The sequence below is a fragment of the Crocuta crocuta genome, unplaced genomic scaffold (genome assembly GCF_008692635.1).
Source record: "Crocuta crocuta isolate KB4526 unplaced genomic scaffold, BGI_CrCroc_1.0 scaffold37, whole genome shotgun sequence".
NCBI lineage: Eukaryota > Metazoa > Chordata > Mammalia > Carnivora > Hyaenidae > Crocuta > Crocuta crocuta.
Window position 1 is genome coordinate 351,640 of NW_027532040.1, and position 13,863 is coordinate 365,502.

Genomic DNA, 13,863 nt, shown 5'->3' on the forward strand with positions numbered 1-13,863 from the left:
TGAAGAAATGTATTCTTAATAGCAACTTGAAGCTTGTAGAAAATTCTGTAGGAAAGGAAAATACTCAAGGCTCTAAATAAGACTGCTTAAATAAAAGCTGCTTTAAATTACTTAGGTTATCCTTTACAAATCATTGATTGTATTTGTTCATGTCCATTGAAGTGATTTCTTTCGGGATGTTTCCGTTGAAATTTTCAATTCTGCTGATGCCATGTGTTAACTGAAACCCACACTGATTGCTCTTGATTTATCTGAATTCTTTATTTTGGTTCTGATATGTAAAGATGGCTCTGGAGTTTTTTAATAGGAAGACTTTAGACAACAACCAGACACCAGTCCTTCCTGGCTGAAAGGAAGGGTAATGGAACATGCAACTTCACAAGCATATTGTTTACTTACATGAATTTTATCTAGAATGTCTTGGGACATGGGCCTCTCCAAGTCAATCTGAAAGAAAAAGAAATTGACTGTAGTCAATACTAAACCTATATTAATGTCAATGTCTTTGTTACTTTTATATTTTTCTAGGACTTAGAAGATCATCTTCAAAAACCAAAAATGAAGTTCACACTGACCCGTCGGTGCTTGGTACTCTTCATCTTCCTAAATGTAAGTAAAACATTATTTAAGTCACGTTAATCAAGAGGGCTGGCATGGAGTGTGTGATTGAATGGACACCTGCACAGGGAGAGATCTTGCCAAAACTACATTCCACTTGCCAAAACTATCATTTCCTTGATATTTTGTTAACAGATCCCCCACTCTGAACTTTCACAATTTAGATTAGTGCTATGATTCACTGAAAATGTGAGCTTTGTTTACAGAAATTTAGCATTAACTTGAGACATCTCCACATTATCTTGGAAATTAACATTGAAGGCTAATAATGTCCTTAGGTAAAATGTTTTCCATCCTAGACATGTGGATCTGAATCAGTTTCTAGGCTTCTGTCTTTTTCAAACATCTGAACTCTTTCAGTCTGGTTACTGATTTTAAATGCATTCCTCATTAAAAAAAAAAAAAAAAAAAACAACTAAGAATCTTGTCTTAACATACCAATGTCATTCCATAACTCTTTTTCTAGCCTTTTAAATTATGCCCAGTTTCTATAATTTTATATTGTTTTATTCCTAAATGGTTAGCAAGTAGTCAGAACTACAATTATCTTAGAAAACACTACCAGTGTCTGCCCATTTATTTGTGTTAACTCTGTTAACTCCCATCACATCAACTTCCATAGCACATGAAAGAGAGAGGAGTAAATTTTACATAAATAAATCAGGAGTTGTATTGATATTTATCCTGTCTACCACATCAGAACGACATTGGCCAATGAATTATACCTGGCAATAAAATTCAGTCAGTAGTTGATCCTCTTGCATTCACACAAACAAAAGTAGTCCAGGGTTCTAAGATTTACATTGTTAATTAATGTGTAGTAAAAGGCTTACAAGATTGCATAAACTATTTCTCTTAACATTATTCAGGGGAAAATATCACTAATATTCCATTATTGTTAATCTTATTTTTAAGGGAACTTTTATTTTGTAATGTTATACATCAAATAAATGCTTTATGGGTATGGTTGTCAGTGTAATCCTTTTGCATCTACTTATTGAGTATAGTCTATTTTATGATGTAAAAGTATCATATTATAATCTTTAGATAAAATTAAATATAGTTTGCTAAAAGTAATCCAATATTTGGAAATGCAGATCATTTCATACCATTGTAAATATAATAAAAATACTTAAGAAAGAATATTATAGAAACTATTAGCATATTTTATTTTGTCTGTAGATGCCCAAGTTTTATATGAGATTCTATAGCTGCAGAAATAGTGGTATATTCTATTTGTGATTGATATTGTTATTTTTATAGCTTAAATTAAACCTTATGTGATCAATTATATGTAAATATCTCTAAGTGATTTTATTTCATAAAGCATATAATTATACTAAACATTGACAGAAGAAAAACTAAAGTAACTTTAGCTAGATATAAGACAGTTTGAGTGTTACCACCTTTTTTATTATAAAGACTACAGATAATCTATGGTGTGCTAAAAAACTAAAGTAGATCAATTCTATTCAAAATTTTTACAAAATTCAAAGATTAAAATAATTTCATATATTTGAGCCATGGGCAGAAATATTTTATGGTTTGTGGGCAGCTCTTTACTAGCAAACATACTGCACAGGGCACTTAAGTGGCTTTGTGCTCTCTTTCCTGTGATAAACAGAAATTTGCAAAAAAAAAAAAAAAGAAAGAAATTTGCTTCTCTGTCTTGTATTTAGATCATATATTTGATTTGGAGAATTTTTCCATAAAAACTTTTTTTGATATGACAGTTTCTTTCTAAAACATACATTGTGTTCCACATTGATACTCCTTCAAGAAAAGTAAATTTTTTTAAAGTGGTATTGATTTTAATTACTATAAAATATTACTTCTTTAATACATTATTGTGAAAAACCATTGCCAGTATATGGTAGATGTTGAATTCTACCAACCTGATTTCCAAATGGTCTTTAAAGTATCAATTTGAGTTACCACATTCCATGAGCCTCAATTTACATTAAGCAAAACCACCCACTCACTTCCTCTCTCTTATCTGCAGTAGTGAGTTCTCAAAAAGAAAAAACAATGATGATGATAATTATAGCAACAATGATAAAGACACAGAAAAACTAGATTCTTCTGAGAAGCATTTGTTGTTGTTAATTTATCTGTATTCCTCTATTTGCTTGGAATTTATCATTATGAAGCAGTTTTGTTGTTTAAATAATCCTTAAGTAGAAAAAACGTAGGCTACCAACCATCTGATCCCACCTGAAAGAACCAGGTTAACACTCTATAAAGTCCTATTTTACCCTTTGTTATTTTGAAAAGAATGAGTAACTGGAAACTACAAACAATTCCAATATGTACATTGTCAATATTAAGGATGGTAACATTGAAATCCTGTTGGTTATATCAAGTTGTGGAATCTAGAATCCTGTTCCTTTTAGAGAAGTGCTGTCTCTGGCACTCAATAGGAATCTCTTCCTTCAGCACTGTAGCATGGGTCCCCACATTCATTAGGTTTGAACCACTGCAGAGATAGACCATTTCCTAAAGTTCTACACATAACAGTCCTATAATTGTTTTGTCTCTGTGCTTCTAGAAACCAAGAAGTAGGCTGATTGTCTTACATCAAAGTAGGAATTGCTTGAGTACATGGCCATTCAAGCCAGATTGCTTTCCGCTGGACTCCATAATTAGTGTGTACAAAACCTCCTAGAATGTAAGCCCCATGGGGGCAGGGACCTTGCCAGACTTGTTCACTGCAGAATCTCCAGTACCTAGAACAGTAACTGGCAAGGGGAAGCAAAGTATTAACTGAAAGAACCAGCGATGTTTCAGCTACGGACTGCAGGTATTGGTGGCAGCTTGGTGGTCGTATGTGTGGCGCCATTTACTTGAACCTTTAGGAGTGACATCACATATACGGCGGCTAAACTGCTACATAGGACAACAATTAAGAGGTTGTTTTTGTTTTGCTTTGGGGGAATCATGTAAGATGGCTTGTATGCAAAACTTTGAACACAAATCCTTATCCAGAAAAGCAATGTTCCCTTAATATCTCATCTCTATCTTCATTTGAGCATAAAATATTTATTTACGTGCCCAAATATATAATATAAATGTAATACTTATGATAAGTAAAATATTTTTAAGTCTTTCACACTGCTTGGTAGATTAATCACTACTGCTTCTTTTTTGCCTCTATGTTGCTGAAAATTATACCACCTCACTAGCCATTTTTATTGGTACAAAATCATTAGTAAAATGTTTCTATGCTCAATGAACTTTATGAAATTTGTATATATACTATTTTTAAGCAGTAGTAATTCTGTTATTAAAATTATAAATATATTTTAGTTATCCATCTATGTATTCACATCTGTTATATATACATATAAACATAAAGTATATGTTATTTTCAGAAGAAAGTCACTGAAGCATTCAGTTACCACTGGAAACATTCTATCGTCATTGTTCACACACGAACCCGACAAGGAGCAGACTCAGATTACTATTCATCCATGACAGAAGTTCTAATTTCCCATTCCTTCAGTGTTGAAACAATCTCTGGTGAACTAGGCTCCAAACCAAGTTCACTGGAGTTTGTTTCAATACTGTAAGAATGTAAGATTGATACGACTGTCATCTACATGAACTACACCTGCTATTTCAGATGGTTATATCTACACTGTTATTGATGTTAAAACTTCTTTAAAACAAATCATGCTGTAATTGAATATACAAGTACCAGGTTTTCCTCTTGATATCCTTGCACATAATGACTCCCTATGGCTTCCATGAATTTCCAACTAGTGCAGGAACATTTCTTAATTGGTTGCCCAGTCCATTAAAAGATAGAATCCAGAATGTTAGTTCTGAAAAGAATGCCAAATTTAAACACAATGCTCCTTAACATCTAAAATGTCTAATATAAGTGACAGAAAATATTTATATATTACATCACATTCCATCTTCTCATTTGATTTGAATATGGTGAGAAAATGGCCCATAAATACTATATCTAATGATAATTCTCATGTCAATTAAAGATTCTAAGAATAGAACTACAAAGAATCTGAAATGGACGCATAAATTTCATCTATAATTCATATCTTTTATTGTGGAGATACAATGATCTCCACAGGTTACGTGATCTTTAGTCAGATTGTTAAAACACATACAGCCACATGCATTCACACAAATGTAGGCTAGTATAATCCACAAAGAAGCCTTTAATGTGAAATCTATTCAAAATATGTACTCTTACCCCCAAACCACATTCCAATTCCTGAAGGAATACTGAGCATTCAATGATTGATGGTTCATTACATTTCACAGTTCCTGGTGTCAGGAACTATTTTATGTTGGTCTTTGTTGCTAGACTGTAAGCTCCATGAGAGCAGGATTTATGCTTGTTTTATTCAGCACTAGCATAATGCTTGGCTGATCAAGTTCAATGACTATTTGCTGATTGGGTGATCTTAAAACTAGTAGGGAAGGATCACATGACAACAGAATGATGTTCAACTACATTGGTAAAGGATTTGTACATTTTAAATAATTTCTGTTGAGTTCGTTAATTTCTCTTTTTTTCCTGTCACATGTTCAAGAAGGATTAAAATTAGAAACAGTCCTAGTATTTAGAGTAGTGTCAACTATACTCACAGTAAGTGTCCATCTAGAGTTATCACAGTATATAATAAGTACTCACCCTCTTCTGTTTGCAAGCAATTTCTACTCAGATGCCTTGCTGGCACCTTTAAAAGAAGAACAAAAGAGAACTTATCTTCTTCCCCCTAGTAAGGTTTTCCTTTTCCAACTCCTCCCTTCTCAGGCACCCCCATTCTTGCCCATTATGTAGGTTAAAATACCACCACATAATGCTATTTGACTATTTGACTATTACTGTTCTCCAGTCCTTATATTTCAGATATATGTTCGTATAATTTGAGAAAGTGCTGAGGGTTGTGCTTCCCTGCTCCCTCATGCAGTGCTCTAGTCCATGCCTTCAGCACCCTGGCTCTCTCCTCAGCTCTGATCTGTGAACATCTGATGCCCACCACATGAATTTTACTAGTATTCTCCTTTCGCAAACCTCACTGATCAAAAGCTTGCAGTACATCTTTAATTTATTGTCATGTTTTAATGAATTGGCAAAAATGTATTGAGGCTTTCATTGCACCAGGCACTTTGTATTTGTTTTCTCAGGTTTCCATATTATCTGATTTTCCTTGTCTCCATTTCTTACTAACCCCTAAATATGCTCCTCTCCTGGAAGAATGGTTTCCTTATGGTGTCTCACACATGACATTTCCTGCCTTTGGGACCTATGCACATTCCTTTCCCTTCATTCAGAAAGCCTTCCCTCTCCTCTCTGCCTATACAGACACTATGTATACTCAAAGTCCAATTGAAATTCTACCTTGTATCTGCAATAGTCACTGACTATTCTTGCACCATGCCCTTTGTACACTCTGAATTTTTATTGTATTATGTATTATACAGTTTAGCATCTAGTGACATGCTATCTGATAGGACAGCATGCCACATCCACACAATGACATACACTGGAAAACAGTGTGGTTATACTCCAAGTAGCCTAGCCTGAGGTATACAGGCCAACTTAATAAAAATGAGTTTGTTTTAGAGACTGTGAGGAATACAGAAATGTATATAACACTATTTCTGCCATCAATACATTTGGGAAAACTTCAATCGTAGAATAGTTTAGACAGAATACGGCCAAATAAATAGGGTGTTTAACAGGTGTGATAGAGAACTACTTCCTAACTCCTGAAGAAGAAAAAGTCAGTGCAGGCTGAAGCTTGCAGTCTTCTCTGAACAAGTCTCCATGCAGAACATGGGTATAGAAAATCACAGATTCAAGCACCACCAAAAACATCATGACCACAAAAGAAATTGAAATGTATATAAACATAACTCAGGATGATATGTCAGACAGTGATCATGACCAATGACAGCCTGTACCAAAAGTGCAGAAACACTAAGAGAAATATTTAAGATTTGCATTGACTTCCAGCAGTGAAAATAAATTACCCTGTGTAGGTCCCCTGCTGACAAAGCCTATTTAAAGATATTAAGGCCAATTATCCAATGCAGAGTATCTCAGAAGAACAGATTTTGTTTCTTCTATGGAATATCTGGAGTGAATTTTTGGCAGTGTACATAATCTAAGCACAAATAAAAATCAGCGGAAAGAATCTAATAAAAAAGTTTACTTATTGCACTAATATATTTTTAATACCATGATTCATGATTATTAGGAGTTCCAAAGAAGGCAAAATTAATTTAATATTGGTATTTTTTTGGAAATCAGATTATTTGTTTTACTTCTAAACTTAACAGTGATAATAAAATCAAAACAATCATGTGATAAAGAGGTGCATGAGTTTGAGTGGGTGCTATACATTTCAGTAGTGAATGGAATGAATGCAAATATGAAATTTGTAGGTAGAATTTGTAGATGAAATATAAATACATATTTTAGTTATGAAGAAATGTATTCCACAGAGAGACCATATAATTGTTGCTCATGGAAGGAAAATGTTTGCAAATTTTTGACTGTCTCATTTATTTTTGTATATACTGGTTCCTGCTCTCTATAAGTGACTGTTTTTTCTTTTTAATGCAGCATCCAACCCCAATTCTTCCTGCCACTTCAAATGACACCTATCCTCCAAATATGAAGTCCGAGCCATTTCTGTATGTCCTAGGACGAAAGAAAATGTCGGATGCGCAGTACAAATGCTATGACCGCATGCAGCAGTTACCCCCGTACCAAGGAGAAGGTAAGAAGAAAGATGTATGCAAATATGTGTTTCAAACATCATGAAAGGTTTTTTGCTTCAGTGGGTAAATATGTGTTGTCTAATTTTAATATGCCAGCAGTTTTAACAGAAATTTTCAAACTATCGTGTGCTTGTGTATTTCATGTTGGAGACATGCCTATTTTCTTTGCTCAAGTTCACCCAACTGGTTTTGGGCTAACATCTGCACGTATGACAAAATTACTACAGTAACTCAGTATTCACACCTGGCAAGGAGGAACAATGCAGGACGAAGTGAGGCAGAGGAAGGGAATGGGAAAATGGTGGGCAGAGAATTTGCCTCAGCTGAATCTGTCAAAACCCTGTCTTGTTTGGGTTAATTAGGCAGTATCTCCCCTTAACTGTCAATTAGTCGGCAACTAGTCCTATTTCCTCTCCTTTTCTACCCCCAGTTCCCAGCGAAATTAGAAAAAAAGCTGTCTCCTAGACAGAAATTGTTTATTTATCACCTTCTCTAGAATGCTCTATGTGACTGTTCAAATATTTTCAGGGCCAAGCATATTCTCTTAGCTATAGAGGGCTATGTGACGGCCAAGCATTACTACATCCATTTCAGTTCCCTCCCCGTCCTCTAAAACATTTGAAAATACCCAAGAAGATCTTATGCACACCCTTGTATATTCTAAGATAACACTGCTTGTGTGTGGGTGGGGTGGGGAGGGAATATTGGTTAACTATATTCTTGCTGCACATGGTTTGCCTTTAAATAGTTTTAATTTCAACTTCCTATTTTTAGAATTTTTCCTTTAAACAAAACTCAAGACAGTGGAAAGATAGATACATGTTATTCTTCCGTTTCCAGCAGTTTCAGTATTTTTTAAGAACCTGGAAAGTCATTAGATGCAAGTCTGCCCAAAGAAGAAACCATTTCTTCTGAAGCAAGTGAAACAACAGAAACACAAAATTTATTTTCAGAGACCAAGTGAAAGCAGCCTCCTTCATTCACTCAGTCTTAATAATTTTGGGAGGCTGAACTGTTGTGCTATGATCATTATTTTTAGATTCTTTTTTCTGTTTTTGTCTTTTTCTTTTTTCTTTGCTTTTCATTCCTTCTTTCTTTCTTTTCTTCTTTCCTCCGTCCTTCCTTTTTTATGTTCTTGAACTGCCTTCAAAGCCTGAGGCTTATTCTTTTGAATAGCTTTATACAGGTCAATCTTCACATTTTAGGGTAGATTAAATTTTGAAAGCAATGAGACACTACTAGGAGCCAATGCTGATAAATCCATAAGCTACTCAAATTGAGCATTATTTTAGCTACTAACAAAGTGTGATTCTAAAATAGTAAGACTAGATTTCTGTGTTACCTATAAACTGTCTACAAATGCATTTCCCACAGGAATTTTGAACAATTAAATTTTAAACCCTTGGATTAATAATAGAGCTATTCAAGGCAACCCCTTTGAAGGTTAGTGGTTAGTAGGATCCATATGTTCCAAAACCATATAGTTTTTTCAAGGTAAGCCTCTTATCCAGGGGTGATACTGTATATACCTTTCACAAGATTTCTTTGCAGCAATTTTGGAGACATTTTCAAGGATAGGTTTTGGAGGAAAGATTCCATGCAGATGACATGTATGTCTTTTGAAGAGCAAATGGATAAAACACTATAAAAATGTAAACTCTATTAAGAGTTGGTAAAGTTAACATCTTTATTTTGTTGTTGTTGCTGTTCTTTTTAATATTTCCATATGCACGTCAAGAGCTCCAGAATACCCATCTATTAAATAGTTAGTTTCTGTTTAACACTGTCAAATCCCTGCTGATGATTATGCAACTTTTTCCAACTTTAGTGATAATTTCTTTCTGAATAATCAGGTCCCTATTGCAACCGTACCTGGGATGGATGGCTGTGCTGGGATGATACACCGGCTGGAGTACTGTCCCAACAATACTGCCCGGATTATTTTCCAGACTTTGATTCATCAGGTAAAATATTTCTTTTTGTTTCATATTTTGCTTCGCTTTGAGAATTTTCATGGTTCTCAAAAGAAAACCAGATATAAAAGATATCTGTCTCATCATACTCTTGCGTTTCAGCACTTTCTGAAGCATTTCCTTACTTGAAATATTACGCAGTTGCACAAATATTGCAAGCTCTCCTTATTTTTGAAGTTCTATTACTGGTCAGTTGTGTACATTGGGTCTTAAATTCTAAAGAAAAAGTTACATTTTTAAATATTTTAAATATTTATTATTTGATTTTAACTTTTATTAATTAATTTAACTTTGAAATAAGTTTTTAAAACTCTGTGAAGTTTTACTTAAATGTGGTTGTTCTTAAGTTTTCAATTGTCTCAATTTAGAGACTTAGGCAAATGCTGGTCTAGAGTTCGGGTCTACTGGGCTGATATAGCATGCACAATGGAAATTTTATATAACATGCAAGTTATATAGGGGCCCCTGAGTGGCTCAGTGGGTTAAGCGTCCGACTTCAGCTCAGGTCATGATCTCACGGTTCATGAGTTTGAGCCCCATGTCAGACTCTGTGCTGACAGTTTGGTGCCTGGAACCTGCTTCAGATTCTGTATCTCCCTGTTACTCGGGCCCTCCCCTGCTCTCAGTGTTTCTCTCTTGTTCTTGCTCTCTCTCAAAAATAAATAAACATTAAAATTTTTAAGAAAAAGAAAATTCTATAAAACCGTCATGTCTAAAGGAAAATAAATCAGAAGGTGGTAACTCCAGACATCCACTAGATTTCTGTTCCAACAATAGATTATTAAAATATGTTCAGTAAATAGGACTAATGCTGTTGTAATAGATCATACTAACACCCAGCTCCATGCCCTGCATGACAATAAGCAGCCAATAAATGTGTGTTAAGTAAATGAGTGACACCAAATTCACTTTAGTTATAAAAGTAACACAGGAATACTTTTCATTGAGTATCATTTTTAAGTTTTCAAAACATTTTCATATATATTATCTCATTTTACACTCACACAATATTTGACATAAAATTGCAAGTGAACCAAGTCTCCAGACTTCCCTAACCCTGTCTTTATAAGTAAATGCAGGAGTACCTGGGTGGCTCAGTTAAGCATCCGACTTCAACTCAGGTAAGGATCTCACAATTTGTGGGTTTGAGCCCCGCATCACGCTCTGTGCTAAAACTCTGAACCTGGAGCCTGCTTCAGAGCCTGCCCCTCCCCTGCTGGTCAGTACGTTATATATAAAAGTAAGTGAAACAGTCTTGGAAAAGCATTTGGGAAACAATATTTCTACATCTCCATACAAACTTGTATGGATTGAAGTACTTTTAGAATGTTCTAAGGAAGACATGTTTTTCCTTCAGGCCTCAGTGTAGCCACACTGTTAGGTGGGTAAGGATGCTTAGGCAGGATAAAGGTCTAGGAGTACCAGCTACCAAGTGGAGTGAGAAGCCAGAGGGCTGATAAGATGTATCTCTGAACTGTCAGCTATCCAAATAAATTGGAGGTCTGGAATCCAAGATGCTCCAGTAGTTAGTGATCAGGCACAGTTCAAAGGATGTGTAAAGAGAAATTTGAGTTTGTATAACAGCCTCAATCCAGAGACTAGCTACGTGGGGGTCGGAGGGGTGGATTTGGGTGGGGGTTAGCAATGAGTGATTCTCAAATTAGCTAAGAACCTAGGAAACTTAACAAAGCCTGATGCCTGGTACCACCCCAGATATTCTGAATTAATTAGTTTGGAGCATACCCTGGGCATGATCTTTTAAAGTACTGCTCATGACTAAATGTACAGCCAAGATAAAAATGTGTTAAATAATAAAGACAGTCCAGATAAGAAAGTGGCTGGTACCAGGAAGGCTCAACCAATATGCTAAGTAACTCTGCCTATGGGAGGCAGAGCCCAGTATCAGGTGAGACTGATACAGACAATGGAGGAAGGTGGGTACCAGAGGAATAAAAAGTACTGGCCACCCAGCTTCAGGGACTGCAGGTGTTAGGACAGAAAAACTCTGTTCCAAAACAGTAGATAGAAAATCTGCCCCATTGAAATATTATCTGGGATTAAGATACTGAAAAGGGAGTATAAATCTTAGTTATAAAAGAGATCCATATTCATATAAAAAGAGACCCATATGGAAGTTGGATCTCTTTAAATCCCAGTTAACGGGTGAGGTCTGTTCCTGAGAGCAGAACATTCCTGAGCCTACCAAGTGTGTTTAAGCGGCTCTAAGGTGTTGAACTGTCTGGCTGTGGGTCAGGGTCCCAGGTGCCAGGTCATTCCATTTCAAGCTCCAGATCTCTTTTAACAAGATGTGATATATCACAAGATGTGATATAACAGAACACAGTAATCCCTCCACACCTCACAGTGCTGATTTTACTCAATGTCCTTTTGGGAGTGGATCTGTGGAAGAGTTAGAATATTCATTCAGTGGAAGGGAATGCCAGGATCCTGATAGGAAGGATCTTCATTGAACTAGCATTTTGAAGAGAGGAATCGTGTTTGTTTCATGCTGAAGAGATTATGTATGGAAAACCAACCTGGACTTTCACATTTTTCCGAGAGTCGTTTGGTCAGAGTTTCTACCACCTTTTGGGGTCAACGAACCCATCTGTTTCCCTTTGCTCACTGACAGTGAACGCCAAAAGTTTACTGATGCATAGACCGAGAGTGAGAACATCAGTTAAGATAGAAAACAATACTCAAATGGTAAAATCTAGGCAAGAAAGTCTCTGGAATCCAGATTAGAGCAGAGAAATTAGTCTATCCCTATATCAATGTTTGAGAGATGCTTTTGGTGCCTCTAGCAAGAATGAGATCCAAAGTTCCACCCCAGTAAGACAGAAATAATGAAAATGAGATTACAGGGCACTACTTTAAAAATGAGTTCAGTCCAGCCCCTTCTGAAAATTCTCATTGTGAAAAGAAGAAGGGCTTAGTGCTATGCCCTGCTCAGCACTACATTCCTGTAAACTCTAACTAAACGCTACTTGATGATAATCTTTCCGGCTTTTATTGACTCTTCCCAATAAATGATACTTCATTAATCTTGACTCGACAGCTACATTAGAGGTAACTTGATTGGCACAAGAGCTTTTCTGCAATTGAGGCTACAAGGCCAGTTCCAAAGTAGCAACGGGCTCTTGCCAAAGTGGCTATAATTATTGACTAAAAGGCAAGTTTTTGGTCAGCAAAACAGGGATTTCCAGGCATAGATCCATTAGATCCATTTTATCAGCCTGGTTTATAGAAAGAACCTTCTCAAGTGGGGGACAAATCCACTGCAAAAGAAAAACACATCTTAAAGATACCTATATTCAACAAACTTAAATTCTTTAGGATGTTACCATTGACCCAAAGCTATATCTTGATGACAAACAAAAGTTTAATGAAATGACAGGGATTTCATTTTAGACAAAGTGCTTGGTAAAAGACAGGTCATGATAGAGTAAATAGCAGCACTGAAATTCAAAAGAGGCTGATGGCCTGAAGGAATATTCTAGACTGTAAAAAGCAGATTTACAAGGAGGTGCTTAAGGCCCTGCCCTTAATGTCAAACACTCAATCAATGTTAATGGCACAGAGCCAAGATGTCAACTTACGGTTTAGGACAATGATTCTCAACCCTTGATACCCTCTGGAATTGGTGAACTTTTTAAAAAATACTGATGTCTGGTTACCTCTCCAGCTAATCAAATTTGAATCTCTGGGATTGGGCTGAGAATCTGTAACAAGCTCCATGTGAATCTAAACTGAAGTAAGCATGCTACCCTCTTCCTGGGGCAGTCCAAACTCAGAATACTTTAGAGGGAAATACCAGTATCAGAGCACATGCAGAGTGGCTCCAGATGAAGGGATAGCAAGCTGTGTAGCGTGAGTAAATAGGGATGTCTGGTTTATTTTTTTTAATTTTTTTAAATGTTTTATTTATTTGAGAGAGAGAGAGAGAGAGAGAGCATGAGCAGGGGAGGGTCAGAGAGAGAGGGAGACAACAGAATCTGAAACAGGCTCCAGGCTCTGAGCTAGCTGTCAGCACAGAGCCTGACATGGGGCTCGAACCCATGAACCGTGAGATCATGACCTGAGCCAAAGTTGGATGCTTAATGGACTGAGCCACCCAGGCGCCCCAAGGGATGTCTGGTTTAGAAAGGGAAGTTAGTAGACATATCCTTTCTACGAATATTGAAAGACTTGCTAGGTGTGGGAGAACGAGCTCTTATAGCTGCAATGGATAGAACCAAGAAATGCATAGATCCAGACTTCAGTGACATCAAAACAAAATAATATTTCCTACAGTCTTGTCTGAATTTGGAATGGACTTCTTGAGGAGGAGCACCCCTCCCTCCGACATAGAATATATTTTGCCTTAAATAGCTAAATAGCATTGTTAAACTGTATTCATTTTGATAAAATAATAAGTTATTTTCTGACAGTATAATAAAGATAAGATACTGCATTACAAGCCACTATTTTAAAAACTACAAGTAAGCTTCAACAAATAGCATTAGCAAAATCA

General features: G+C 36.0%; 1 protein-coding gene across 2 annotated transcripts in view; it reads left to right on the plus strand.

Annotated features, from left to right (window-relative positions):
- The first annotated feature begins 558 nt into the window (after positions 1 to 558).
- CALCR (calcitonin receptor) overlaps positions 559 to 13,863 on the plus strand; it is a 61,336-nt gene continuing 48,031 nt past the window's right edge. For both annotated transcript variants that reach the window (XM_077776243.1, XM_077776244.1), the window contains exons 1-3: positions 559 to 609; positions 7,220 to 7,376; positions 9,231 to 9,341. In XM_077776243.1, coding sequence (XP_077632369.1) covers positions 559 to 609; positions 7,220 to 7,376; positions 9,231 to 9,341 — 319 coding nt within the window. The remainder of the gene's footprint in view (positions 610 to 7,219; positions 7,377 to 9,230; positions 9,342 to 13,863) is intronic.